Source organism: Pseudomassariella vexata (genome assembly GCF_002105095.1).
Source record: "Pseudomassariella vexata strain CBS 129021 chromosome Unknown BCR38scaffold_4, whole genome shotgun sequence".
Lineage (NCBI taxonomy): Eukaryota > Fungi > Ascomycota > Sordariomycetes > Amphisphaeriales > Pseudomassariaceae > Pseudomassariella > Pseudomassariella vexata.
Genome location: NW_024467959.1, coordinates 785,379 through 812,456, shown reverse-complemented (window position 1 = coordinate 812,456; position 27,078 = coordinate 785,379). Strand labels below are relative to the sequence as shown.

Genomic DNA, 27,078 nt, shown 5'->3' with positions numbered 1-27,078 from the left:
TCCCTCTTCTTTTGACGGTTATTTAGTCCAATAGTATTTGTCTATATTTTCAGAATTTTCGCTGGTACTCAACTGGGTAGTATTGGCTTGAGAGCGTTCATTTCATTGAGAATACCGTCTGAAGTGCGAGAACACATAGTAACTACTAACAATACCAAGTCTTCCCTTTTTTCAGTTATTCATCATAACTGCACCACGCCCTCTGCCTACCATTGCACTGCGCACTGCAGGTTCCTGCTACCATGCCTTTCCGAAGAGTTCCAAGGATGCCTTTCAGTCAGATCTCCTCTTGTCATAGCTCTGGTCACTGAGTCGGCGTTCTAGTATCATTAGGCAAAGACATGCCATCGTATTCCAATCAGATCGATCGACATTAAAAGCGACTTATCTGGGCAATTGCACTAGACAAGATACGTAGCAGGTCAATTTAGGCCAAGTTTGGCCGGGTTGCTGTGACTGAACTGCCTGCTGGTGCAACTTAAACGTCCGGTCCTATGACGTTGTCGAAGAATTCTATCGCAATTCTGGCCATAATACTCAGGCTTGAGCTTAGAGATCCTGAGTCTGAAGTTTTGATTTCAGGTTCCGGCCTGTGGCCGCCATTTGCTATCCAGACGGGCAGTGTAGCAGGAAACCCGGCATACTCGGTTACTAGCCAAGAATGATATTTGAGCTCCGTCTTGGGTTCGCATTCGGTCTAATAGGTGATCAATCGATTTGTCTAGCAGATTCGATCTGTCAGATCCCCACCGCTTGCCACGAACGCTTTTATGGTCTGATGAAATTCTTCCAGGGTTAGAATCCAGTTTTCAGGTACCTACCTTACCACGACTCCACTTTCCAGAGTGATCATGAAGATGGGGCAAGGAGCACATTTCTGTTTCAACATACATCAAGATGCAACGAAAACGGAGACTCAACCAGACCCATTTCTCTACTAATGCAATGGTCGGCGAGCGGACAGACCCGTCTCGCGTTAGCTTGCGCTCCGAGACGCAGTAGTTCTCCGACAAGCTGGCAATTCTTTTGGACGATGCGCAGTCCTGTTGTATGTATTGAATGGCACGCAGAATCTGGATGTTCCATTGAGAGTTGACGGGTGTGTTGCTCGTATACAACAGCAGCCAACAAAGCAGGAAATGCCCGTTCGCGTCTGCGATACGACAATGAGCCGCAGTCCACCGGGGCAAATATGCGCGTAAGCCCTAGAAAGTGCAAAAATCCTTCTTGATACATAGTCTTGCGCATGGGAACAAGCGCGTATGTGAGTCAATCCGAGAGCGTGCTGTTGATTAACGCCCTGCATGAGGAACAACCGCAAGCTCGAAACTCGACGTGCTGTGGTGTTTTGTGATCTATTTTCGCCCGAATGGTCTGTCCTAATATTCCGAGCGCACAAGATGATATTGATCATTTTGGACACATCGCTTCGATAGATTAGTTTGTCCTCGTTGATGCGATTCCACGTGTCCTTATAAAGCTTGTTTAAGTCGTCGGAGGAGGAATACAGATATTCCATGAGCTCTGACTGCGTATCGTCGTTCTCGGTGCCTATTCTGAGGCTCCTCATCGTAAAATAGACCCCGAGGGAAACCCCGGACTTTCGGATCAGGCTAGCTACGATCGATTTCAGATGCTCATGTCAGTCCTCTCTGCTCAACATGGCTGACCTCAGAAAGTCTTTTGTGGATAGCCGAATTTCTTCTCCTGTAAAGTCTCGCAATTTCAGATTCGGGGATCTCTCGAGGTTCGTCTGATAGCCGGCTCGGGGCAACCTGAAACGCAGAGCTTGGCATTGGGGACGCTCCTCGGCGTATCCATTCGTTGCAACAATCTAAATGCTTTATATTCTTGTGAAACTTCGTCGAGGCCATCAATGAAGAGACAGAAGAAGCTTGGCGTAGTATCAAGGGCCTCCGTAAGAGTCGTTTCGAGTTCTACATCACTCCCATTAGAATCATAGTCTTTCCATACAAGGATTAGTTGCGCTGACAGAGTTTCGTCATGGATGTTGGGTCGTAGATGAAGATTTGATGGAGAAGGCAACATAAGAGGCCCTTGATGCTGCGCTGTGTTCAAGATCCTGGGGATCAGAGATAATTGGCCAGTATACGAGCATTTGGAAATCATGTTTGTAGTGCAGTCCTCATCTGGTTGTGCTCGGTGATGAACTTCATCAGCGTGCTTTTGCCGGAACTAGGGTTTCCGCTGATGAAGTACGATTTTCCATTGGAGCAAAGCCACTCTCCGAAATCGTCCTATGAACCGTCGCTTTCGTCACCATTTTCGTCGGTATCACTCCCAGCAGCAAAATTCTTGATATCCCCATCAAAAATGCGATAGTGTGAGTATGGAATCAAGTTCATGCAATCATTCATGCCCTCGTACTTGAGGTTTGGAAATAGCCGTTGCTTGCTCTGTTGATCGGCGGAATCGACGTCAAGGTCTTCGATCTCCTTCGTCAGCAAAAACTTTTCTGTCCTCGTTTGGGCGGATTCGGATGCGGTATGATGCTTGATTTCCGCTGATTCCTGCTGAGCAATGCTGAGAGTCTTGTTTCTCCCTCAATATCATTTGATGGAACTTTGAAGATCATCGCTAAGACGGTCGTATCCCTCCTCCTGTTGTATTTGTACCGCTGTTGTCCAACTACAGACCTGCAACAGCACGCGGGTCTTATGAGCCACAATAGCTATTCTCGAGCGGAAGTTGCGTTGGGTTTTCGCAACTGTGAGATAACGGGTCTCGTCGCGCAACTCTTCCACGGCCTTTGAGAAATTATCTTCCGTGTCGAGCAGTTCTTGTTCGTCATCCTGGGAACCAGATTCAAAACCGGGATGGGAAAAGAATCGTGGAACCAAAACTTTAGCTAGGAGCAAGATCAAGTGATATCTATCAATCATGGCCCATCTCTTTTGAGCCCTCTTCGAGCAAACTTTTTTGGGAGCACTTCTCGCTAACCCTTGACAAGGATATTTACAATCTCATGGTAAATGTCTGAATTTTCACGGTATGTAAGAAATGTTGCAGGTGTGAGTGGGTTCGCGAGAAATCGAGAAGCATGATAGCTCCACTGAACCAGACCCTCGGGTTCTGCGCTAGTCCTCAATCATGAAGCTGCCCGAGAACTATCCAGCATCCTAGTTTCCAAACTTGGCTTGGTTGGCTATTTACTACAGTCGACGGCTGGAAGTAGTATGGAACTGGTTCTCATGCCTCTAGGGCCTTATTCTTGTATATAGTAACTGATCTCACGTGTGGTCTTCGTTCTCTTATACCTTCACACTGATCGGAACGTCAACGATCAGGTGATTATTGAAGTCGCACATCATGCTAGGCCACAATAAAATTGAACTAACAGCCCTGGACGCACTGCGCCGCTACCTCGCTTGCAAACTATTCCATTGATGCGACACAGCGGCACTAGTGCACATTGCTGTTGGTGACTTCAAGGGTCCGCTGGCTCGGCGCGGTACATTCACTGAAACTCAAAAGACAACCCTAGCGCTGTTATGGTCACATAAGTCGAGTCGTTAAATCATATCTCAGGGGAGCAATCGTGTATGTTCCGCACTTTCGGCTGCCCGGTAGGTGTAGCCTCTACACATTCTCTTCGTGATTTACGACACTGAGAGCCAAATTGCATTGCTTCCTGAGATTCTGATGATGGTTAATTCAGTTCAACGGTTCGCACGGAAGTCTCGAGTGGAGCACTAAAGCAGATCATGCAAGGATTCCATAGCACCACCACAGAATGGGCCCTTGTTCCCGTTAACTAGGCATCAGGCGGTTGCAAACTCCACATACCATAGTAACCTATCAATACTACGACAGATCAGGCGGTCTGGCGGTAGATGTGGGGAAGAGATAGCTAAATTCCGGGCGCTGGCTGGAGTCTCTACAATCGACCAAGCAAGTTTTCTGCATAGTGTTATGTAAGGGAGATTGGTAGACTTCATGCAGTGACTAGGGTTGGATATGAATACATACCTGCATCTCTTGTGCTCATACCCGAACAGCACTTTGGGTTTTCATCTTCATCTCGCTCTGCAATGGCGTCCGTACTGCATCATCTCCAGAACAACGCCCAAGCCAATGCTGCTTCCTTGGTGGGAGCAGTGGGTTTGTTGGCTGTCGTACTTCAATTTTCAGTTCACAATATTGAATTCGAACAGGTTATTTTCCACTTTTTGTCTGTCTCTTTCACATCGTTCTTGATATTGGTGTACTTATTCTTGGTAATCGGTACCTGCTCTCTGGCTCAGGCCTGTATCAAATCCTTTATTATTGAAATTGCCTTCCACGCCAGTTTAATCGTTAGCATTGGGGTCTACCGTCTGGCATTCCACAAGTGCAGAAAGTGTCCCGGTCCTATTGCGAAGAAACCGGGCCGATTTTACACAGCTTATCAATCTGCGAAGAATGTGTGCTATAAATAATTGGCCTAGATGCATGGGTAACATGGTGGTTTTATTCGAACCGGTAAGCTGATCCCCCCCTGTACGTGATAATAACTAGGGATGGCTACTAATAATGTTGCAGGACCACGATAAATCACCATCTTTCGCAAGTCGGCCGTCAATATGACAGTTGGTCCATGTTCTTCAGCTTGGACAACTTGGGCGAGGTTAGGGTTTGAGAATGACTTCCAGAACCTTGCTACCGAAAAAGAGCAATCCGCCCTCAAGCCCATCCACGAGCACATCAAGATGGTTGGCGTTCTCGGCAATTTCCTCAGGCTTCTGGGCTTCATCTCTGTGCTGCTGCCTGCACTGAAATCTTCAAAGTTCGCGCTAACGAGGTCAGAGCAGAGCAGAAGGCATGTCATGTTCTCAGGCTCGTTCTCAGGCTCATGAATTGGAACAAGCGGCTGACATAAAATTGTGTCTAGACTTGAGACCTCGAAAGGCAACCCACCAATATTGTCCCAAGGCCGTGTACGAGAAGGATACCTACATGTCACCGTCGGTTGAAGCATCAAATTTGACTCGCGTATCATCCTTTTAGCTGGGAGGTAAGTCTACCCCTGAAACGTGACCATGCTCATAACAACGACCTTTAACACCAATAGGGATAGCACCACCATAAAAATGCCCCAAACATTGTTCCATTTCGTCAAGTACCCCTACTTCCAAAACAAGCTTCGACAACTTCTCAATGAAGCAACGCTAGACGGTCCCAGTGCGGGGGGCTACGATGAAGTAAAGTCCATTCAAATACCTGGATGAGCTCATCACTAGGACCCTACAGATTAACCCTGCTATAATGCAGGCTGGGCCTCAAGATACGCCCCCAAGGGACATTCAAGTGGACCAGATGCACATCCCCGGCGATAGCGTCGTACTTGTTCCCATGCAACAGATACAGCAAGACCCTTTGTATTGGCAGCGTGCAGACAAGTTCATATCCTGCCGATGCAATGAAAGGTGTGCTGAGATGGAAACTGACAAGTCTCCTTGTCTCCCTCTTCTGCTAGGTAGGCTACCATCTGAAGTGTGACAAAGTGTTGAGCATTCGGTACTGACATGCGAGCAGGTGCTTACAGTTGCCCAGCAAGAACCTAGCTTGCATGAGCTTGCGCATTTCTCTCTTCCATGGTCCGGAAATTTGAGGGGGGGCTGCCCCGGGGGAGATGGGCGAGGAGTTTGATAAGCAGGCGTTTAATACGTTCGCCGTGATAGCGCAGAAGCTGCCATTGCAGTCCACTCCCAGGCCGGGAAAGCAAAACAGACTGCGGCTGGACAATGATTGGAATAAGTATTTCGGCTGTTTTTATTTAACGCTCCAAGGCATTGCAGTAAATCATCGTGGTCTGAGTGTGGCCCTTCAAATGCTATGGCTGGTCACTGTTGATGCTAAACTGGCTACACTTATTGAAGGGCATTGACTCCAAGCTCACGTCACGATGTGGTTAACCCCTAAACAGGGTAGCTGCGAATAGCGAACCAGAACGTAAGTAATTTGAATATCGTGTTCCAAGAACTGGGTTATTAGCGTTTTTCTCTACCGATTGTCAAAGTGTATACGAATATGCATAACCATGTCATATGACCATTCCGCAACGTTGTATATCCTGAATTCATCTCTTATCTAATGCTCCGTTATTCTAAACATGTATGAAAAATCACACAGCTCCAGAAGGCATCGAGGACCATCCGAGGCCAGGCGGCGTGACTCAAGGTGGGTAAAAGGCAAGGGATTATTGATGGACTACGAAATCTTGTTCGAGAAACGAGATGTGAAAGAATGCCACTTCTTGCTGAGTGCGGATTCCTCCGTCTCTGAGCTCGGCGGGGAAGTAATGGTTGCGACTGGAACATCAGATACAGAAGCCGTTGCCGTCGCCGAACTCTCTGCAGATGCACCCGAAGATGTGCATGTTGCCGCCGGGGAGACACCGAGCGACGGTTTGGCGGCGCAGTTGGTCTTCAGTCCCGGCAGGAAGTTGACGAGACCATCGGGGCCGAGGGGATCTGATGGGCCAGGTGGAAGGGTGCCAACGTATGCGTTGAAGTTGTAGATGCCGCAGACACAGCTGGACGACACCTCCTTCAGTGAGGTCCCGGTCATGACGGTGGTGCAGTCGCGTGTTAGAACGAACTTTTGCTTGCCGACGCCCAGGGGAACTTGGAATGCGGTTGCTCCAGCATCCAGTCTGAAAGCCTGGACATTGTTGCCCGACGTGACCGTCACGGTTCCGGGATACGTTAACAGGGCAACAACGAAGACGTTGTCGGTTAGGCTTTGCCAACCATTCGGTTTGCCGTCGAGCGCAGTGTCGGTCAAGTCGCAATTAACGTCTCGCCGGGTTGGCCGGTACCAGTAGATGATTTGATCGGATTTGATGTAGTTCGCGACAGACGTGGCGCCTGCTTTGTAGGCGGCTATGTAGGGCTTCGCCATTTCGAGCCAGCCGTTGTGTGGCCTGAATTCGAATAGTCAAAGAAGTGCCAGCAGTGGAATGAGAAGGCAGGTCTCTTACATATCGTTGGCCCACTTGGACGACCCATCATCGACGTGCTTGGAGGAAAGCGGCGCGACATAGTGACTCTCGCCGTAGTCGTTCCACGACACAATCTGAACAGAGTCGGGCTGCAACGTCAGAATCTCGTTCCATCGGTTATACCACAGCAAATCACTGGGGAACACCCAGTTCTTGGTGTAAGAGACTTCCTGTGCCATTGTCAATATTCATCGAAGATAACAGGACAATCTCGAGCAGCTTACCTTGCCGAAGTGAGTAAAGAACCATGGGGATACAGCTGTATAATGTCAGTCATGTCGTACGTGGTCAATGGGTGTCATTGTACCTACGGGCCATGTAGTGCTTGGTGCCTAGCCAATTCTTGTACTCTTGATCACCTTGAGCAACTGACACGTAACGACCCTGAGTGGGTGCTCTGTTGTTGCCGTTGTGATCCCATCCCTAACTTCGTCAGTCGTTCGGAACGGTGCCGTGGATTGGGGCCTTATCACTCACCATCCAGTTCAGAGCACCCTCGATTTTGCTGACATCAGATTGGCCGGGGTGAAAGTTGGGGACCCAGTAGACTTCAATACGCCCAGCCGCCCGTGCAGCATTCCGCATGACGTCGACATTGAAGCCATCGCCCACAAAGGAGGAGGCAAAGATCTTGTTCCCAACCTTAAGCTGGGCCGGTTTCTGCGAGTACTTGGCAATGGATTGCCCAATCTTCTTGGCGACTTCAATGTCGTTCAGTTCGTAGGGTGAGTACCAGTTGAAGTCGTAGCTGATGAAGACCTTCATGTCATTTTTCGCGGCCGACTCGTATGCATAGTCGAGCTGCTGGTCTGTGAACGTGTTGGTGCCGACGTTTAGTGCGAAGGCATCGATGCCGGCCGCTTTGGCCAGCTGCATATCTATGTCATAATCGGCGGCGCTGTTGCGATTGCTCATAATGCCGATCTGGGTGCGAGTCAGTGATGGCTCGATACAAGTGTACGCCGGGATATACGGGCCATGAAATGTGCGGTAACGAGCTTGGCCGCCATCTGGATTTCGCTTGAAGAGTTGTTGCCACTGGTGGGCATTGCGCTGGTGAAGGATGCGAGGAGCAACGCCCCTAGGCACCAGAACGTCTTCGAGTGGATCATCGTGATGAAAACAATGGAGCCTCGGCTTATTGAATTAACCGAGTATGCCTGCTCATCCAAAGACTTAACTCAGTGGGACAAGAATTTCATCTTCGATACCATGGGCAATGGTGCTGTCTTTTAACATGCAGTCTGAGATTATGGCACACCTGTTTGCCTTTGCCAAAAAACCCCAAACAATGTGCACAGATTGTGAAATGCGCACATCCGAAGCAGGTCGGATATCTGCGTTTGCTCCCGGGGGCTGAATTCTCAACAAGATGCGGACCTGCGTCATGTTGAGATCATTTTCAATGCTTCTCGAGTGCCCTTGCAGCCATATGTTGCTGGAAAGCATGCTCGCTGCTCTCAAATACATGTGCTTAGACGGACAGGAGCACACTATGTATGACCAATTAACTAGCAAGTACGCGCCCCACTGATATGTGTAGGTCTGCGTTGAAAATCTCTAATGAGATGCTGATTGAGTACCAGGAAATTGTGTTCTCAACCATCTGAGTTCTCTTGTGGACACATACAGCTTTGAGCCCGTCGTATTGTTGGGGTTTTCGCGGGTCATAGAGTGGCGGCTGATGCGAGGACCACACGCAAGATGGAACGTTTTAGTAGAGTGTAAAAAATAGAAAACCCATTATATGTAACTCAGGATCAACTCTGAATCAGTCCAAATATTTAGAAATTTAAAAGGCGAGAAATGCGAGAAACTGCTGTGGTCCCTGAAAATTCCCCACTGGAATAGAGTGTGTGCATGTGAAGTCAATAAACATCCAGTGATGCCTGCAGTGGCCTCATCTTCCTTTTGATTGTCATTGTCATCTTTGATTTTGTATATATCAAAGCATCAAATGGTGCCACAGCTCAAAAGTCAAGGAGCAACGACAAGAAAGACCCCTTTTATAATGAGATCTGAACCATTTGCTTGGAAGAACTGAGACGCTCACACGTGTCTGAAAAGCCAGGCTGTTTATCAAAGCCTAATTCACGAGGAATTATGTCTCTGTTTAAAGTTATTGGCCAATGGGTGTCCATGATTTTGAAAAGGTAGTCCTCATGGTCATGGTTACGAAAGACGACATTGCGGAGATTCATCACATTAGAGTTGGGATGATAAGCCTTGCAAATAGTCTACCGAGTGCAAAGCATATATGAAAGTGGCGATTGCCGCGAATAGGGGTGCATTGAGAGGCATGTTGGGCAGTACCGACATCAAGGTTGAATGGTTTTACTCTTATATATAATATTCCTTCTATTTGGGTTTCTATTGAGTGACTTTGTGTGCCTTTTCTTTGTTTTCCGGAAGTAGTAAATTTGCCTTAATATAACCATGTTTATAATAACGTACCCCACAAGCAAGTTGGCCACTTTTTCTTGGCACCGTATGAATAACTTCAATAACTTAACTAAACTAAAAAATAATAATTCAAACTAATCGGAATCCTCTTCCTCGTACGTATCTTTATCATTCTCACAAGTACGAGCATTATGTCCGGGCTCTCCGCAGATCCTACAGCGCCTCATACGACGACGACTTACACGTATATCATCCTGTAGCTGCTGTTCAATATCCCGTTGAGACTGTAAGTCCTGAGCGTCTCGTAAACTAAGAGATCCTCTATCTTGTAGCTGTCGATTTTTAGTCCTTCGACGACGGCTTAGCTCTTGATTCGCCTTCCGAAGTGTAGTAACCTCATCCTCAAGTAAAACTAACCGATGTATAACAGCCGTCGCACCACGTGAAAATTGGTCAATAGCCATAAGTATTGTCGTCGGGGAGCTATTCTGATGCTGTACGATTCTGTTTTTAACGTATTCAGACTGGGATTGCACCTCGGTTGGGTTATTTGGAGTCTTTGTGTGACGGGCTCACTGCACACTTTGATTCCCAGATTAAGGGGGCGCCAGACGAGCTCCCAGGAGGTGTAGGCGTATGTAGCTTAATATCCAGCTGTGAAATCACATATTCCGGGTCGTACGGAATAAGTCCTGTCCCCCTGAAACCTGCCTGGATATTCGACTTAGTTATAGTCGTACGATACGCCCTATAGAATGCCGAAAATAAATCCTCCTTCGAGGTATGGGTTATATGCGCCCGTATTAGGTCTTCAATTTCTTGACTAGATTGTCGAGTATCGCGTCGAGATAGTAGTCCGCGTTTTCGGTTAGCTAGAGTTGTACGAGGGACATTGTAGAGTTGGGCCGCGCGTCGGATGTTTAATTCGGGTTTCGATTGAAGCGCCTGACACGCTAGAATCATGTCGCTTTCTTTCCAATTCGATCCCATCTTGGTATGTGTAAAGATGTTAATTAAAAGGTTGTTCGTACGGTGCCAAGAAAAAGTGGCCAACTTGCTTGTGGGGTACGTTATTCTATACGAGTGCCTCATAGATTGTGGTAGATCGCACACCGTTTTGTCGGAAATTAGATGATTGAATGCTCCTATGGAAATCTATATTGGTATGGCTGGTGAGTTGCAGCGATTCCGGGGACGTACTTGCAGAAAGTGATGTATTTGAGGGACGCAGGAACCCAGAATATGGAGATGTCAGGAACTTTTTTGTGCAGCTTCGCGAGACTGTTGATTGGTGGCTATTCAAACTCCCACCTCTGAAGAACTAAGAGGAGCAGTCGCTAAATGATCGACATGTAATACTGCTTCGATGAGTAATGTCCAACCAAATAACTGGGTTGTCTCTTCAATCTAGCCTATCTTAGTGGCTTCTAATCTAGTCGCCACAGGGAATGCGGAGAACCTGGTAGCCTATACTAGCGTCTGCGTAGTGATGTGATTCAGAAAATATATGCCAATTCATATCCTTTTGTCCTCCGATGCGAAGATTGCGAAGTGGCCAAGTCATTCTCTGCATTTTCTTCCAATTGCTCCTGCAGATGCTATAATCATGTTTTCCTGTATCTTCACCTTCAGCCTCCTGGCAACTCAAGCTGCTGCCTACTTCCTCCCAGAAGACCTCCCGTCTGTCAAGACATGCACTGTGCCCAAGAACACCCCTTCTCAGGTTGATGACACTCCTATAATCAAGGCAACGACTGCAGAATGCGGCGACACCTCGCGTGTCATCTTCCAGGCTGGGGTGACTTACAATCTCATGACACCCCTTGAGCTCAAGGGCTTGAACAATATTGAGCTTGTGTTCAATGGAAACCTCACCCTTCCCGACAACCTCACCTACGTCGAATCCGTTGTGGGAAACCCGACTATGTATCCGGGCCACTGGATTACTATCAAGGGCACCAATGTCACATTGACTGGCAGTAATGATCCATCCGACGGGTGGTTCATTGGTGAGTAAGCTTTCAACTGATGATGCAACTAAGCTAACGGTGAACACAGGACATGGAGAGCTATGGTGGTCAGCTGGGGAGTCTGACAGTGATAATGACTACAGACCGCATTTCTTCAGTCTGGGTGTAACGTAGGTCGCAACCAATAACGGATAAGGCAGCTGCGGTTTTCCTGAAAGGAGTCTTACAGGAATCTTCGCGCTCGTGAACTCAAAGTCTGGAAGCCCGTTGCTTGGGTATTCAGCTTGGGTGGCAGTAATGTATGGATGACCGACACTTTGGTCGATGCGAAGTCGAACGATGGCTTCCCTTTTAATACTGGTAATAGCCCTGTACTCATGTGCTTCACGCAGAACTGTGCTAAGCGCTGCCGTCTTACTTGCAGATGGAATCGACATGTCCGCCAGCAATTCCCTCATCGACGGTTTCACCATCTACAGTGGCGACGATATGATAAATATTTCACCACCGACCACCAATGTCACAGTTCGCAATATTTATACCTCCGGTGGCCACGGCGTCTCTGTATCATGTTCTTCGGGCACAGGAGGCGACTATCTGTTTGAAAACGCCATCGTCGAGAATAGCTTAATGGGTGCGCGGTTCAAAGGGTCGCTTGGCACCACTTGCCAGCTTTACAATGTAATGTGGAGGAACTTCACAATCCACAACACGGGCTACCCTATTCACTTCATCGAAAACTACGTCGACCAGGAAAAGGGAATCGGGCCTGGCGTCAATACCAGCCTCGCTGCATATGGGACCAACTTCACATGGGAAGACATCAAGGGGCAGACCGGAAAGAGCTTGAACGACGGCAGCTGCATCAGCGACCCTTGCTGGAGCGCCACTCTAGGTAAGCTCTTAATCAGATAAAAATTCGAGTGGTAAATCGGCTGACTTGATGGACAGGTGGAAACAACAGCAAAGCTTTGTACTTACTGTGCAAAGATGCGGCACACTGTCAGAACTTCCACTTTTCCGGAATCAACCTCCTAGGCTACGTGAGTCAAAACACCCATTGGAGCCTGCACCTTGCCATACCGAGTGCTGATTTTCGTTCTACAGGATGGCGAGCCGGGGGTAATGGAGTGCACAGGATTGGAGGGGGATAAAACAATGGGTGTCGCGTGCACAAACGGCACTATAAGTTTGAACTGACAGCGGTCACAAGTTGCGTATTGTCATATCTCTAATTTGAAATTTCGGGGTCTCATGTATCGGTATCTTTCCATGCGATCAATATTTCTATGCTCCGCGTGCTGTTAGTTCTTACGGGAACTCTAGCTGACGGCGTGAGTGTACTTATTCGTCGACCCTCGCTCGCTATGTTTAGGGGCTGGCATGTTATTAGTAGTGAGTAAATTTATCTGTGGATTTGAGAGCACAGATGGCGTGGTAGTATAAGACGCCGATCTGCGTTATTGGCCTTTTAAATGTCTACTTGCGACATTCTTTCCAAATCATGCCAATAGGATGAGTCGACTATCACTACTGCCCAGGATGGAATCGCCTGATTGACTGGAACTCAAGCCAAGATGTTCGTACGCCCATAATAGTGAGAATGGCTCGAAGAGGGTAACGAGGTTGACAAGACTGATCCGATGGCTGGGTTTAAACTGCTGGATGAGAAACACAGTCTTGGATGCCGGTGCTGTGGAAGGTTTCTGCTGTGATTTACAACCGCGGAGGACTTCTTCAACCTACAACTTCGAGGTTGGCCTGAAGATGCATTATTGGAAATACCGAGTAGCGCTTGTATAGCTAGTTTCCAATGATAATACCTGGGCGTTTTCTTCGCCATCACGACTGGTTCCAGCCAAGATAAAATGGAAGTGATTTCAGCCTGTGAACATCGAACGTCGTTACAAGCTTTAAGCCCCATAACCGATAGCGGGGCCGGCTCACCTGGACACCATGGGTTGAGGCTTCAACCGCGCAATGTTGAACGCGTTGTACCAAGCACAAAATGCACAATGCTCAAAAATGCGCGATGCTCGGTTGGTGCTCGTAATCTCTAGGTCTTCAATGGCTGGGGTCTTTCCAATTTCCAAAATATGAAGTAAATAAAAAATAATAATATTAAATACGCCGTAGGTGTTAACCCTCGGTACCTCTACAAGTACTCCCTTAAGGGGCTATAGATGATATAGCGGGCCCTTAAGCCGCGTCGGGCGGTTATACAGGTAAACTTGTAGCCAAACGACTACTAAACCTCCTGTCCCTCCCTAAGTCTGTGCTACAACCCCTGCCTGAACTACCGATAAGTGTGGTAATGTGGCACTTAAATTCGTCCTCAGGGGTGGGATGCTGCTGATGTGCAGAAGATGCTCGACTATTTTTTTTGTCGCGACGTCGTAGTATCTGCTAATTGGGGTTCTCGTCGAGCGTATACATCTCAACCATACGCTCAAGTGGATAGACCGTAACGTGGTCTAGACGCTCGCAAGAATCGCGGCGAGAGGGCGTGCTGCGCGCCTTCTATCGTGAGGGGACGGGTTCGCCGACGAGCGTTATCGGATAGGCGAGGTCCGATAAGGGGCCGGATTAACGATTCGAATTCTGGACCGGCTGTCGAGTTATATTCCGCCGACGTAGTGCTTGACGGTCGACTGGCTAGGATGCTCGTAATCCTAAACTGCACCAATCTCCCTATTATCGCTAGGTAGGCGAAGTCAACAAGGTGGGCAGCGCGCCATAAGGGTTGACTAAACCCCCTTGTGTGTCAGCTGCAGGATTCGAACCCGCGACTCGTCACCGACCCAAGTGGGCGAGGCTCAAATCGGGACTTATCTACCAGCGAAGTGACCAACTACACCAGCCGACTGAAGTAAATAATATGCAGGCAGAAATGATCAAAATTGTTCAACTGCAGTGGATCCCAATGACGTCCATAATTGTTATCGATAGCGCAGTTTGACTGAGTGATTTACAGAATAGTCTGTCCGGGAGCTTCGGACCAGCAACGTTAGCCCCGAGGTAAACATTCTGCTGGGTCTACCGGTGGACAAGCCCCGAAGCCGCACATTCAACGCAACTATCGAGAAGATCTTCGTGAGAAGTCTGCCTCGTTGAGAGAAGAGTGATCCGATGTTGTAAAATTACCTCAAGTTCGATACAATTGCCGCCGCTCCTCACTGCGCCCCGTCGCCCGTCAACCCCGGAACGCCGGACTTCACGATGCCCATCTTCGACGCCCGCGACATGATCGCATTCCCCAATGGGGATAATACTACGGACACTGTCATTGGAGGAATTCACTTCAACACGACGGTGTTGGATTTCTTCAATTTCACTCTCTACGACAATGGCACCTTGTCCAACGATTCGCGATGCATTCTCACGTTCGAACCCTACACTCCGCACCTGCTCTTCCCGAACGGCTCCTTCGTCAATAACACGTCGTGCTACTCCGCAATAAATCCGATCGGATCACGCGGAATAGTTGGAATAATTGTCGCCTGCTTGTTTGGGTTATCCCTGATTACAGTACTTGTCAATTTGACCAAACACGGACGGCGGCACCTGCCAGCAGAAAAGCGTTTCTACCCCATTGGTAGACGATGGCAGTGGTATTGGGCTATCTTCGTATGCGCTGCCGCTATCATTGGGCTCTTCACCGGCATTGACGTCGACCGATTCTATCTTCCGGAGCTTCCGCTCGTATTGAACGTCTTCTTCTGGTTCTTGATGCAAATGGGGACAATGGCGCTGGTGTGGGAGGCTGTCCGGCATTGGGGGAGTTGGATGGAGAGGCAATACATCGATCCCAACCCCTTTGTGTTGCAACAGACCGATAAGAGGGGCATGTTCGAGTTTTGGCTGCCTCTTTTTTTCTATTTGTGGCTCTGGCTGGTAAGTACACGTGCAGTCTCACTGAGGAACAGCCGATGCTAACAAGGTCGTAGAACTTCTTCCTGATTGTACCTCGCAATTGGGGCAATATCGAATTGCAACGCTCGCCGGAGCAGACATTGGAGTTCGCCATCCCCACGGCCACTGACAACCGCTTCAAAGCAGCCGCCTTCTGTCTGTTGATATGTTGGCTGACGACTGCCGTGTCCCTGTGGCACTCGATCCGCCATTACGAGGCTAGGAATCGTGGCTTCTTCAACAGAATGGTCGGTGGCTTGGGCTATATGCCATTCCGGTTTGCACTCATTATGCCGCTTGGGTTGTCAGTCGTGGCATATCAGGCTCTCTCGGCCTGGAAGTTCGACTACTCACCGCTGAAGGTCGGCACAAACCTCGTGGCCATGTACATTGGTGGGTACCTGCCGTCGTTCTTGATCATCGTCATCCAGGTCGTCTCGGGCTTCTTGCGACAGAACGAGGATCTTAACCTGATCCGACAGCGCAGGATGCGCGGGCAGGAACTCGACCAAGAGCTGGGCATCGCCAAGAAGCCGGCGTGGTGGAGGCGTGCCAACGGAGATGTGTCAACGGGCAATATGAGAGACGTAATTATGCGGAACGTACGAGAAGTCGGCGGGGGTCGTGCGACACACGCCAATATTGAGGCAGCCGCTGAGACCAGGGCAAGAGAAGCAAATGACGCTGCAAACGCCACGAATGCCAACGGGGGCATTGAAATGAGCGAGCTGGGAAGGACGAACAGCGCCGCGAGCAGCGTACGCACAACCGGCTCGCGGCCTCCAGCTTACACCCGTTACGGCGGAAAGTCAGAGGCTCGGCGGACGGAGCACGCGGTGCAAACGGTTGCTGGGCTCTTGTTCCCCAATGCCACACCGCCGAACCAGCCGGCGACCCAGCCGGCGACACAGCGTGGCCGAGATACGGCAATGAGCGAGGACCGACCCACCAATGACAGGAGTCAAAGTACGGCTAGTGGCACATCCATGACAGCCCCGCCGATGCAGATCAGGTCCATGCTGGATGTCTGAGGCGGTTATAGGGGATTGACCACGCGATGATGGGTTACAAGGCGTTTTTTTTAAGAATGTTTCTCACTGGATCGCGCGAACATTATCGGACGCACCCTGGAACAGGGTACCATCGAGTATAGCAATTGTATATATGTTTAATGTTTGTAATGTTAAAAGTTATCCTTCCATAATGTCCATAGTACCGCGATTATACTTGACTGCATATCATGAAATTAAACTTCACAATCGCAGCTGTCCGAACCTAGGTATTACTGCAACTCAGTAATGGTAGATATCAACTCTGATCAATTATTCAACTGTCACCACCGTATTCTGGGGACAAGCGGGAGACATGGCTTCGTATAACTTGTCATATCCACAGCATGCGTGCAACTGAGATGCCGCAATAGGTCCATGTGTCAAAACCAGAGGAATGCAATGAATATCCCTCTCCAACCGGTGCCAATGCGTTCGAAAAGAGGATTTGTAAGGGTGATAGCACCTGCGCCCAGGAGACAGCGAAAGAGATTGTTTGCTGCTACGGCTGTAGTAAGCGCCTCTTTATTTATGTCCACAACCCGTGTATTAAGTGAATTGAAGGCATCTGTGACTGTATAGAAATTTGCTGATGTCTTGTTGCCGATTTCCGATGATGGGTATGCTATAAATTCGTGCAACTCGAAGGAAGTTTTTGTCGAGGATCCGAGTTACGGTCCAGCGAGAAGCCAGACTACTCATACCCAACGGGGGATAGCATAGTCCGATCTTTACCGAGTCAAACCCTTACCTTTCCTGCAGCTGTACTGATAGAGTACTTAGACCGCGAAGTAGCCAGAATGGAGCAATGAACCATACCACAGGATCATGGCAGCTCCTTTTCGCCTGCAATTTTAACAGAGGACTTCAGCATTGCCGCATTGCCGACCCCTCTTGATTTTCTGCTCGTCAGCATCAGGATTACGTTTCTTTTCGTCTCGTTTCCTGAGGTATTGCCAAAGTGAGAGTTACCATCGGGGCCCGACAGGTTTCTGGCATTAAGATGACGACGATAATGAAGGAAACCAGAAGATGGCTTTCCAGCCCGGGAATTTGTCAAGAATACCGCCAATGATAGGGCCCAAGGCAGAACCAAACGTCACTCCCATGGATGCACAGCCGACATCTGTTCAACTCTCGGCGTTAGTAGTTGCTTCTTAAATATTGTCTAGGACGTAAGACTTCTTTTTGGAGATTACATCACTCCCTAGATACAGCATAGAAAAGAAATAAGGACCCCGATGATTACCCAAACTTGCCACGCTGTGCCCGCGTCGACGCATTGGCAACTATCGCACTTTCTAGGGCAATGGTGCCACTACTACTGGAGCTCTGTGAATGCAGTGAAGAGCCATGAGAGCAGCGTAGTTGTGTTGCAGAGCCAGACCGATGTTGACGACATTGCAGATGACGAAACAGATAACGTAGCTGGACGGCAACCATTGCTGCTCGAGAAATTTCCATTGAAAGAGGGCGCCAGCCCTTTTAAAATCTGTAGATTGCATGAGCAACGCTCTTATAGCATCCCAAAAAGAGTTTGAGCATTCTTTCACTTACGAAGTACGTCGTGATTGTCAAATTGATCAAGGGCATTGACACCTGGAGGCCAAAAGCCAGCAAGTTGAGAGCATGGAAGTAGATGTTGCTGGAAACTGGGGAGATGATGGCGGCGAAGGAGGCGGCAAGGATGATTCCGATCTTAATCGGCTCCCCAAGAACGCTGTATGGAGGCTTTAGCGGACTGTCTTCTTCAGCTGTTGCATCTTTTCCTGCAGCTTCTCTGACTTCTTTCATTTTCGAGGGTCGCTGAGAAGATTCCGTAGCAGTAGTTTCGCGTTAAAGTCCATGCGGGGCCGAGCCGGGCGACTGGCGAGTCGCGGATCCGACATCATCAGTGGGATTATCCTCGTTATCACAACCCTTCATGAAGTCCTCGTTATCTTTTGCAGATTTGCTCTCCGGCTGGAGCAGGCTCTTTTCAAAAAGGTTATCTGTGGGTAGATGTTCGTCTGTGCTCTTCGTTGCTGGGGTTGAGCCACTCGATGACTGCATGATTGCAACTACTGTATGTTCCCAGATATCTAGAAAGACACTAGGGGTTATGAATGGATATATTATTTTTGATGGGTTACATGTTACATCCAAGTTTCTGCAATCACATTCGGTGCCTAACTAGTGATAATTATGTAAGTGAGAGGTAATGTCCACTATAATTAGCGGTATGAGCCAGGCAGGTTAGCTGCCCACTTCAGAATAGAGATTCCGTGTCTATACCCTCGTCTTCCGTTTCTGTTGGAGGTAGTTCGGTTCGTGCATACACAGTCCAGGAGATTTCCGACATTCTCAGAATCTGATGTAGGTCAACACGCGGGAAAGTTGGATCGATTGGGCTTTCGCGAGTCACTTGCCCCTTCTCTTTCCTTCATCTTCTGCTGTTCTTCCGAGCTGGTATTCTTAGAAGAGTCGCCCACAGTCATTTTCGGAGGCCGTCCTTGCCTAAGTTTAGCTTCTTTGAAACTATTGGATCGCTGTCGGAGGTGTGTCTTTCGGGGTCTGCATCTGAAGTCAGTGCAACTTTGCCCTCGGGTGACTCGACAATAATTGTCGCCTTTGCTATTTGTAGCTATCGTAGTACGACTGGGTCTCGCTCCGTTTTGCTCCGCCATAGGCAGTCTCGGTTACCCCGTGGCAGACAAGAGGTGGATCCGGCTCAGCTCGGCACGCCGCTCAAGATGGGATGCGAAGGTTATAGCTAGTTATTAGGTACGGAGATTAGTACTGCATAGGGTCAACCTACTTACCGGGTTTATATTATAATAGCAATTACGGATGGGAGAGACAGAACTGAAACATTCGGGTTTCGTGTAGGTGATATCGAACTGAGCACAACTGTAGTAGAGGGGAATGATCACTGAGCTGGTTCTCGGCCATTCCGACCTCTAATAAGCACCACAGAACCGTTCCGATGCACTCCTTTTACCTGTATCCGAAACATTCCATTTCTCCGTGAACCTCCCCTGTTCGTACCATACCTAGCTCCACCTCCACGGCCTATATGTGGTAGTGTTCCCTCATGGTCTAGTATATAAACCAGAACTGGTGTAGTAGAGACCAAATATGGTTGATTGCCCCAGCCTATTCTTCCACGGCTTGCATCCGTGTACGAAAATCTAGTTTGGGAAATCCCTTGTGTGATGTTTGCAGCTTCGAGAGTTAGTTCTTAGCTTTTAATTTGATACCAACGAGTTGGCAATGCATTTTATGGACGATTACAACACGTACCCCCTTTTCGGATATATTGTAAGCATCGATCACATGACCCGCATGGAATCCTCAGAAAGCAACGCTAGAAAGACATCACAGAATCTAGTTATCGCAATGAGGAGCGTGCAGTATGGCTCGAAAGGAGAAAGGTTATGGTGACGTCGCGTAGTAGCCTTGCGAGGAAATCACTTCACACACCCCGCATAGCCGTGTAGACCCATCCTCGTGGACTGCCAGGGGCAGACTTCCAACAGTCCGGTCAAGGACCGTGCCTGATTATCAAAAAGGGCATCAATGCGGGGCTTTCACAGTTCGATGATTGCATAAAGCGAGGGATAATCACTCGATTCGTATTGGTCCATTTGGACGAATGACACTGCACCCGCTCGCATAGCTGCCACGTGTATTCGGACCGCACCTGTTCCTGTGACTAGAAATCTAGGTAGGGCAGGCATCTACCTGTTTCCGTGGCTTGCAGCGTTCCTCCATCTCCGGAACTTGCATGGTCAGCTTAGCAAACATGGAGACGACCCACGGGAGATGCGTCAGGGCGAGGCTGTCGATCTACCAGTCTAGTCACCCGAAAGAAAGAGCGGTCACGAGAATAGTCCAACGCTGGTAGAAAGCACAAAGCCAAGGCGAAGTGGCGTGGAAGCATGAGGGAAAGAAGGTTTACTTATTCAAGCTCGGTGAGCCTTATTCGCAAAGGCAGAAAGATATGGCTAAGACATGTGAAAATATGATGGGCCTCTTGAACTTCATGCAAGCAACCCTGTATGGGTGGTGACACGGGACGAGAAAGAACCCGGTGATAAGCGGGGAATAGGCTTCGACCGCAAAGGTGTGCCTTGCATCGTGCCGCATGATTGGTGCGGTGGAAAGGGGACCATCCCTCGGTGTCGAAGGCCGATTCGGGAAACCCGACCAGCATTGCTACATCCGCTGGTAGGCAGTCTCGTTTTGTCTTGTGTTCTCTGTGTTCTCGAAGAGGGCGGAGAGGCTGACGGTTGACGTGAGAACCCGGGTCAGGGAAATTTCAGCGACGGCTACCAGGAATAGTCCACAAGGCGTTTAACAACTGATCCGGGCCTGCATTGAGCGAGAGGTTCCAGAGCCCTAAAGTGACTAGCTTCATCGTCGGCCCCGACATGTTGGCCGTTATCTCGCAGTGGCAGGAGCAAAAATGTCTTTACTATGGTAGCTGACTCGACTTTGCCTCACAAGGTTGGTGTGACCACCGCATGACTCACGAGAGAACCCACCGGCTCGTAAGTCACCAGAGTCATATCCGATTATGGACGACGTGTAGGTCGGTTGCCATGTGATGTGATGAATCCACGACACAAATCATGACCACCACCTTTCGGATTGCCCTGTGGGACGGTGACAGCGCAGGCAGGCAGGCAATCAATAATGGTTAAGAACAGTTTGTGATATTGACCATTGGGCGGAAATATGTTCAATGTGTATCTTGGCAATCGCAAGTCAGGAGGGGAAATATTCTATCGGTAACACTGCAAGGGGTCCGATCGTTGATCGTTGATCATTGGCCGGGGTGGGGTAAGGTTGGTTGATGAGCCTTGTTACGGCTTGGTAAACTCCGCCGCGGTCTCGGCCTTTGCTATGCGCGCGGTGAAAGTCTTATAACGTTGTCTATTTGAGACTATGCCACGGCCGGAGGGCTGATGCGCCTAACCAACAATAGCCATGACGAAAAACGACGAATAGGGAAAATCGGAATGTCAAGCCAAGCCAACGTGTCAACCCGAGTAATTTGCTGACGACCCGCCATGCTGTGCCCCTCGTTTTGGCGTTTCACATATCTGACCCAATGGGACTGGTGAGGAGTCATTGGTGCGGTCGCAGGAGCTGGACGCGTAACCAACGTACAGAGTGACGGGTAGTGCCTCCGTGAGAATGATAGATCATTCAGGCACGATAACTGTGAAGTGGCCATCTGTGGAACTGTCAGCTTTCACCATCGGGAAGCCCCAACGCTCCTAATGCCGACAGAGTTTGGAGTACGGATTTTTGGGTTAAATAGAACGGCTGGCAGACTCGCCTATCGAGAAATATGTCGGTTTGGTCGGAGCTTGTATGACTAGTGGTGTGATAAGAAAAGGGCCCGAAATTGGAGCGACGTTCCCAAGTCGACGATACTGGTGCTGCGCGCCCTGCGTGCCTGAGGAACAATGGTGGTGGTGGTGGTGTTGGTTGGTGGTGATTCACATCAGCTGGATGCTGACATTTCCTGTGTGCCTACCTGCCAGAATTAGTGGTGACTGCAGGAAGGCATGCGGCACTTTCAGGGATTCCCGAGCAGGTGCCCGTTGATATGCAGGTGCTTTTAGCCGTAAAACATCCATCCCCGTCTGTGCTTCTCACAGAATGGACCCTGCTATCGTGAACATGGCTTCAGGAGATAATGTGAAGCGTGTTGATGCTGAAAGGATTAAACGCGACAGACAGACGGAGGTCATTGGCTGGCGTGGCCAACTAGAGTCCAACAAGAGTGCAATACCCCGCGAGTCAGATCCTGAGCTGCACACTCCAAGTTGTCCAAAGTTGCGTCAGAGCCGCTCCGGCGTTTGCAGATCATCAACAGATCCTGCAAAAGATCGCTTCCCCGCCACTGCTTTCTAGCCTCCAATGTGCCGAATAATCAGAATCCTCCAAACGCCACCAGGACCGAGAGAATGGCATGCTGATTGTCTAGTATCAACTATGTATGGCGCCAAAGGAGTTATTAGGACACTAAATGTAGCAACGAGTCAACGACCATTAGCTTAAGTACACCGCAAGAATTAAGGAACGCTGGCCTCGTTGCACGAGAAGTTCTATTTGGGAGACACATAAGCTTATTAACGGATGAACATAGACCCCCTGTCTCGACTCGCGACGTTGACACTTGTGTGCCAGTTCGCAAGCCCGACCTGATCAGACCGAAAAGGCTTCCTCCAGCTCTCCAGAAAAAAAGGAAAGAAGCCTTCGATGATGTAAAGTTTGAATGATGTGCCTTGCCCTGCCCCTCCGACTCCACTTGCTTTCGCATTATCTAGCTTGTCTAGGTCGAAGTGTCGATTGGGAGATCCAGTCGGCCACAACCTAACCACTCTGACCAAGGCGGAACCCAGCAAGTTCAGGGCGCCCTGGCGCCAGGACATTCGCTGTATGCCAATGGACACTTTTTATAGACGGGTAAACCCCTGCTCCCTAGACTGTCTTTGCCTGTGAAAATCCATCTAGCGCCTACTTAGGTAGAGGGCACGGCCATTGTTCCAGACAGGGGGTCAGCCAGCCCCTCCCTCGCATGAAATACCCCTCCACGGTTCCAGCCACGCAGCTTCCAAGTCGAGCGAGCATCCACCCCACACTCAACCGAGAGAAAGTGCTTGCAAGCCCTTTGCTGCTAGCACCCAAAGTCCCGACGAGAGTCATTTGACGACGCCCTGTTGCTTAGTATCACTTGCTGTGTCTGACGAGAGATGCGAGCTTCATTCAATGTCATCCAGAACCACGCCAAAGCTCATCTGCAATCATTCATCGGGGGCCTCTCCTGCCGTGCATCAACAACTTTGGCCAGCTTCGGTCGCAATCTGATGAATCGCCCCTCCAATGCGGTACTTCGTACACTACCTCCATCGCGCACTTGCCTGCACTTGCACTGAACCAGGCACACAGTTCGTATATCACACGCCAAGCTAGCTGTGCCCCTGTTCGGACTTTAGACCAGGCCCAGCGAAATAATAAGTCATCATCGACAATCCGTCCCATCCATCCCGAACCTGCTTCACTTTCTCACTTCGCCCCCGAAGCTGCGCGACCACGCTTCCATCTTCTTTCTCCTCATTTTCTGTTCTTTGCCATCTGCAACAAACATCCATCCCATTACTCCCTCACGAAAAGAAGAAATTGCTGTATTGCACATCATCCCATAGTGTTTCGCACAGCCATCGCACTTGCCGACTTGTTTTTGGTCGACACTGGTTTCGATTTGACCCGATCAGCCCGGGCTCCCGCTTTCTGGATCCAGAGCCTGTCCGGTGGTTGGTTAGATCTGCCCAGGCCCAGCTTTCGCACGTACACTACGTGCTCGCCGAGTAGTCGTGGACATGGTCAAGACTAGCTAATGAGTTCCTTGCATTGACACTGCAACCGACGAAACGGCCCATCGAATTTCTTTCTTCTTGTTTGTCGCATTGCCCCCTGCGAGCCATCAGTGGCTGGCTGTCTCTTCGGCTTCACCAGCCTGCCTGCCTTCGACACATTTCCCCCACCGAGCCCCGGCAGCACAGAGGCTTTCTCGCATCATCAATCACAACCGTCGTCAGTTAACCTCGGGGTATCTGGGCGAACAAGCTTTCGAATGAGTTGAAACGGCGCTTTTCGCTCCCTCTTCCCTCTTTCCCCCTCCCCCCTCCGCTTCTCGCCGCCTCTCAATCTGTCTCAAACACCTACCCCTCCTCCGCCCGCTTTTGGTCGCAATTCGCGAGGCTGTCATCTGAGGTACTTCAAGCATTTCGACTCCTTTCGCATTCCCGCATTCGTCAACTTCCACCGTCAACAAACTCCCGACTTGCTCGGATATGGCAGCGGCATTTCGGCCGGTCAATATCGAGGTGAAGAAGGAGGACTCCACAATGACGACCTCGCCTACGACCCCGACGCCTACCAAAGCCACTTTCGGTCAGCGCCCATTGCCATCGTCGCCGTTTCCACAAGCAGTTCAGATTCCCGACAACATTGATGAGAAGAAAGGACCGCGGCGGGAAAGTTCGCAGATTTCGAGAAAGTCGAGGGATTCGAATATGGACGTGGATGACACAGATGGCGAAGGTCACGGAGAGGATGGATCAGAAGACGAGAGTATCGACGGGTCGAAATCATCCAAGAAGAACAAGAAGTCGCAGCGCTTTTATTGCACGGATTATCCCCCGTGCAACCTGTCTTTCACGAGGAGCGAGCATTTGGCACGACACATCAGGGTGAGTTACTTTACTTCAAGCCCTTTCTCCCTCGACCAGTGTGCCTCAGGGCGGTCGGACTGCCAAGGACAGTTCGACGACCTTGCAGGGCTCGACTAGATCTTTCAAACCAGGTTTTGGAATCATTGTTAACACTGATGCAGAAACACACTGGCGAGAGGCCCTTGTATGCAATCTTCACCTACTGTTGTTCGCTCTGGTCGATCTTAGGAGTGTAAACTGCCTAGCCGAAGCTTCTCTAGGGTTTTACACTCTTGAGACATGACTTGGAACATTCCAACCCTCCCCAGTGTCCCCAAGTTTGGGTGGCTAACACCCGATGTAGTATCTGTTTCTGCCAAAGAAAGTTTTCGCGCCTCGACAATCTTCGTCAACATGCGCAAACTGTCCATGTAAACGAGGACATTCCGCCGGAAAGTCTGGCTGCTACGGGCACTAGATTCCAACGCCAGATTCGGACCGAGCGAGTTCGTCAACCAGGTCGGGCTCGCGCCTCAACTGCGGGGAGTGTAGGAGCCGCCCGAGGGCATTCCAAGTCATTATCTACATCGAGCATAACCTCGATAGGGTCCAATTTTGGTAACAACCGGGAAGAAGTCAGAACAAGACGGCCTCCTCCTTTGGTGATGGCCACAGACCAACGATCAAGACTATCCTTCGAGTCATACCACAGCGGTGCCGATAGCCAGTTTCCCAGCGACTTCAGCACGCCAACTTCGGCGACCTTCTCAACCGCTCAGAGCAGCCCCAGGTGGAGTGGATCTGTCATTGCGTCGCCCACTTCGTCCCATTCTCGATCTCAGAGCATGTACACAGGGTCACGTACCCCTGGGAGGCGGTTGAGCGTTCCGTCGGGCAACCCTTTCTCCTCACCAATTGGTGCAAGCCTGGGACGACCACTTTTTGGACCTGGAGCCAACAGTTCCAATCAAGGCTCATTCTCCCCAACTCTCAGTGTGACCTCCCCTACATCATCGGTCTTCTCCCGGCGCGAGTCAAATTCAGCAGAGGAGGCGTGGAGGAGACGAACTTGGCACCCGGACTCTAGCAACAACTTCCAAGCCACGAGCAGTCGTCTAAGTAACGTTATCACCCCATCTCAGTTCTCGAATTCGGTTCCTATCGCGAACCCTGCCGCTCAGAGCACCACCGTGCGCCTTCCCGGCATCGAATCGTTCGATCCCGTGCCACATCGGCCATCTTCACCTCCGAGACGCATTCCTTCGCCAATGCATCTTGATACTCTAGCACCTGTGGTCGAATCGCGGACGGAGGAGAGACGGGGCAGCACTAACTGGGACGTTTCCCTCCATCGAGGCCTTACCCGCCTCGATATTTCAACATCGAACACGACACCACCCAGGGACGGGGCTGGGTCTTGGGCTCACGAGGTCAACCAGCTTGTCGAAGCAGAAGCTGACAGGGTGCGGCTCAACCCGCCAATGGTTAGATTCAATGACAATATCATCATCGAGCGGAGCAATCCGAGCATGACCATTGAAAACAAATCATTCCATCAACACACCATGTCCGCTCCGTCCATCACCGGGAAGAGACATGGTTGGTACAATGGCCCCGTTACTGTGCACACGGATGCCCCACCTGAGAAGATGGCGCGGGTGGAACGGATGGTTCATCCAAATATTGGCGAGTTCGCAGGTTTTCCTGCTCGACAAAACGTGTCGCCGCAACAACCTCCCCGGTCTGACAACGCCACCGACCGAGACAACATGTTGCGTCTCCAGGCACTCGTAGCTGTTGCTACGAGCGAGAATAGTGCTACTGCTGCCTACTGATGACAGGCAACACGGAACGCGCATCATTCGACGAGAAGCCTCTGGAATCTCATTCTACTAGATCATGACATGGACTTCACCTAATCTGATGTCTCACATGTTCCGCTATCGCTACCATTTTATGACGTTGCTATTTCCTATGTCTTTGGCGGACTACACCTGCATTTTACGACTGGGTTCATTCTTATATGCGTCGGCGTTCAGGGGCTGGTTTGGAATTTTGGGGATATACCCCTGGCATCTACATTCGCTGCATAGTTTGGAATCTCTTTATGTCACGCTTATGATCATTTTCTCACGACGTATCTGGGTATGACCATTTTGTATTTTTTTAGGCGGAGGTATCAGAATCTCTTAGGCACACTAGATGTCTGTTGGCGTCGGCTCGGATGCCGGACTTTGGTTTTCCTTGTTTAACGACTGATGAATTGATGCCGCGATACCCCAATTCATTCTGAGATGACGGGTTGTCCCACAAAGGTGGAGGAACTTAATGAAGGTCTTTGGTCTACTCCTTGTTGCATGGATACCCGGCAGGCATACATACTCTTGCATTTATGTAGGCTTTTGCGGGGATCATCCAGGTGATTAGATGTAACTGGCCGGGAACATACTTGGTCGGTTAATGGTCTGTCTTTGATACCCTGTTCATTCTCAATTGTTGCGTTGGTTCGTCGGGCTGTGTTGTGCTGGTGT

The 27,078-nt window shown here is 49.7% G+C and overlaps 6 protein-coding genes across 6 annotated transcripts; 3 read left to right on the top strand and 3 right to left on the bottom strand.

Annotated features, from left to right (window-relative positions):
* Nucleotides 1-1,725: 1,725 nt before the first annotated feature.
* Nucleotides 1,726-2,903, bottom strand: BCR38DRAFT_407186 (uncharacterized protein; the record flags this gene model as incomplete). The annotated part of the gene is made up of 3 exons (XM_040858138.1): nt 1,726-2,171; nt 2,267-2,531; nt 2,658-2,903. 3 exons carry the CDS (start codon nt 2,901-2,903, stop codon nt 1,726-1,728), a joined length of 957 nt encoding a protein of 318 aa, XP_040717807.1.
* A 3,307-nt stretch (nt 2,904-6,210) lies between these two features.
* BCR38DRAFT_407185 (glycosyl hydrolase family 71-domain-containing protein) lies at nt 6,211-7,918 on the bottom strand (the record flags this gene model as incomplete). Its single annotated transcript, XM_040858137.1, has 5 exons — nt 6,211-6,925; nt 6,983-7,173; nt 7,228-7,262; nt 7,315-7,426; nt 7,481-7,918. 5 exons carry the CDS (start codon nt 7,916-7,918, stop codon nt 6,211-6,213), a joined length of 1,491 nt encoding a protein of 496 aa, XP_040717806.1.
* A 3,094-nt stretch (nt 7,919-11,012) lies between these two features.
* On the top strand, nt 11,013-12,576 carry BCR38DRAFT_336939 (glycoside hydrolase family 28 protein; the record flags this gene model as incomplete). Its single annotated transcript, XM_040855496.1, has 6 exons — nt 11,013-11,415; nt 11,465-11,546; nt 11,606-11,736; nt 11,801-12,271; nt 12,328-12,419; nt 12,484-12,576. 6 exons carry the CDS (start codon nt 11,013-11,015, stop codon nt 12,574-12,576), a joined length of 1,272 nt encoding a protein of 423 aa, XP_040717805.1.
* A 1,584-nt stretch (nt 12,577-14,160) lies between these two features.
* BCR38DRAFT_472653 (uncharacterized protein) lies at nt 14,161-16,545 on the top strand. Its single transcript, XM_040862920.1, has 2 exons — nt 14,161-15,270; nt 15,324-16,545. Exons 1-2 carry the CDS (start codon nt 14,596-14,598, stop codon nt 16,317-16,319), a joined length of 1,671 nt encoding a protein of 556 aa, XP_040717804.1. The 5' UTR covers nt 14,161-14,595; the 3' UTR covers nt 16,320-16,545.
* A 1,113-nt stretch (nt 16,546-17,658) lies between these two features.
* On the bottom strand, nt 17,659-18,165 carry BCR38DRAFT_522171 (uncharacterized protein; the record flags this gene model as incomplete). Its single annotated transcript, XM_040865219.1, has 2 exons — nt 17,895-18,165; nt 17,659-17,829 (listed from the first exon to the last, which is right to left on the bottom strand). Exons 1-2 carry the CDS (start codon nt 18,129-18,131, stop codon nt 17,659-17,661), a joined length of 408 nt encoding a protein of 135 aa, XP_040717803.1. The 5' UTR covers nt 18,132-18,165.
* A 5,616-nt stretch (nt 18,166-23,781) lies between these two features.
* On the top strand, nt 23,782-26,783 carry BCR38DRAFT_152522 (uncharacterized protein). The gene is made up of 3 exons (XM_040853723.1): nt 23,782-24,586; nt 24,730-24,752; nt 24,912-26,783. Exons 1-3 carry the CDS (start codon nt 24,188-24,190, stop codon nt 26,380-26,382), a joined length of 1,893 nt encoding a protein of 630 aa, XP_040717802.1. The 5' UTR covers nt 23,782-24,187; the 3' UTR covers nt 26,383-26,783.
* The last annotated feature ends 295 nt before the right edge of the window (nt 26,784-27,078 follow it).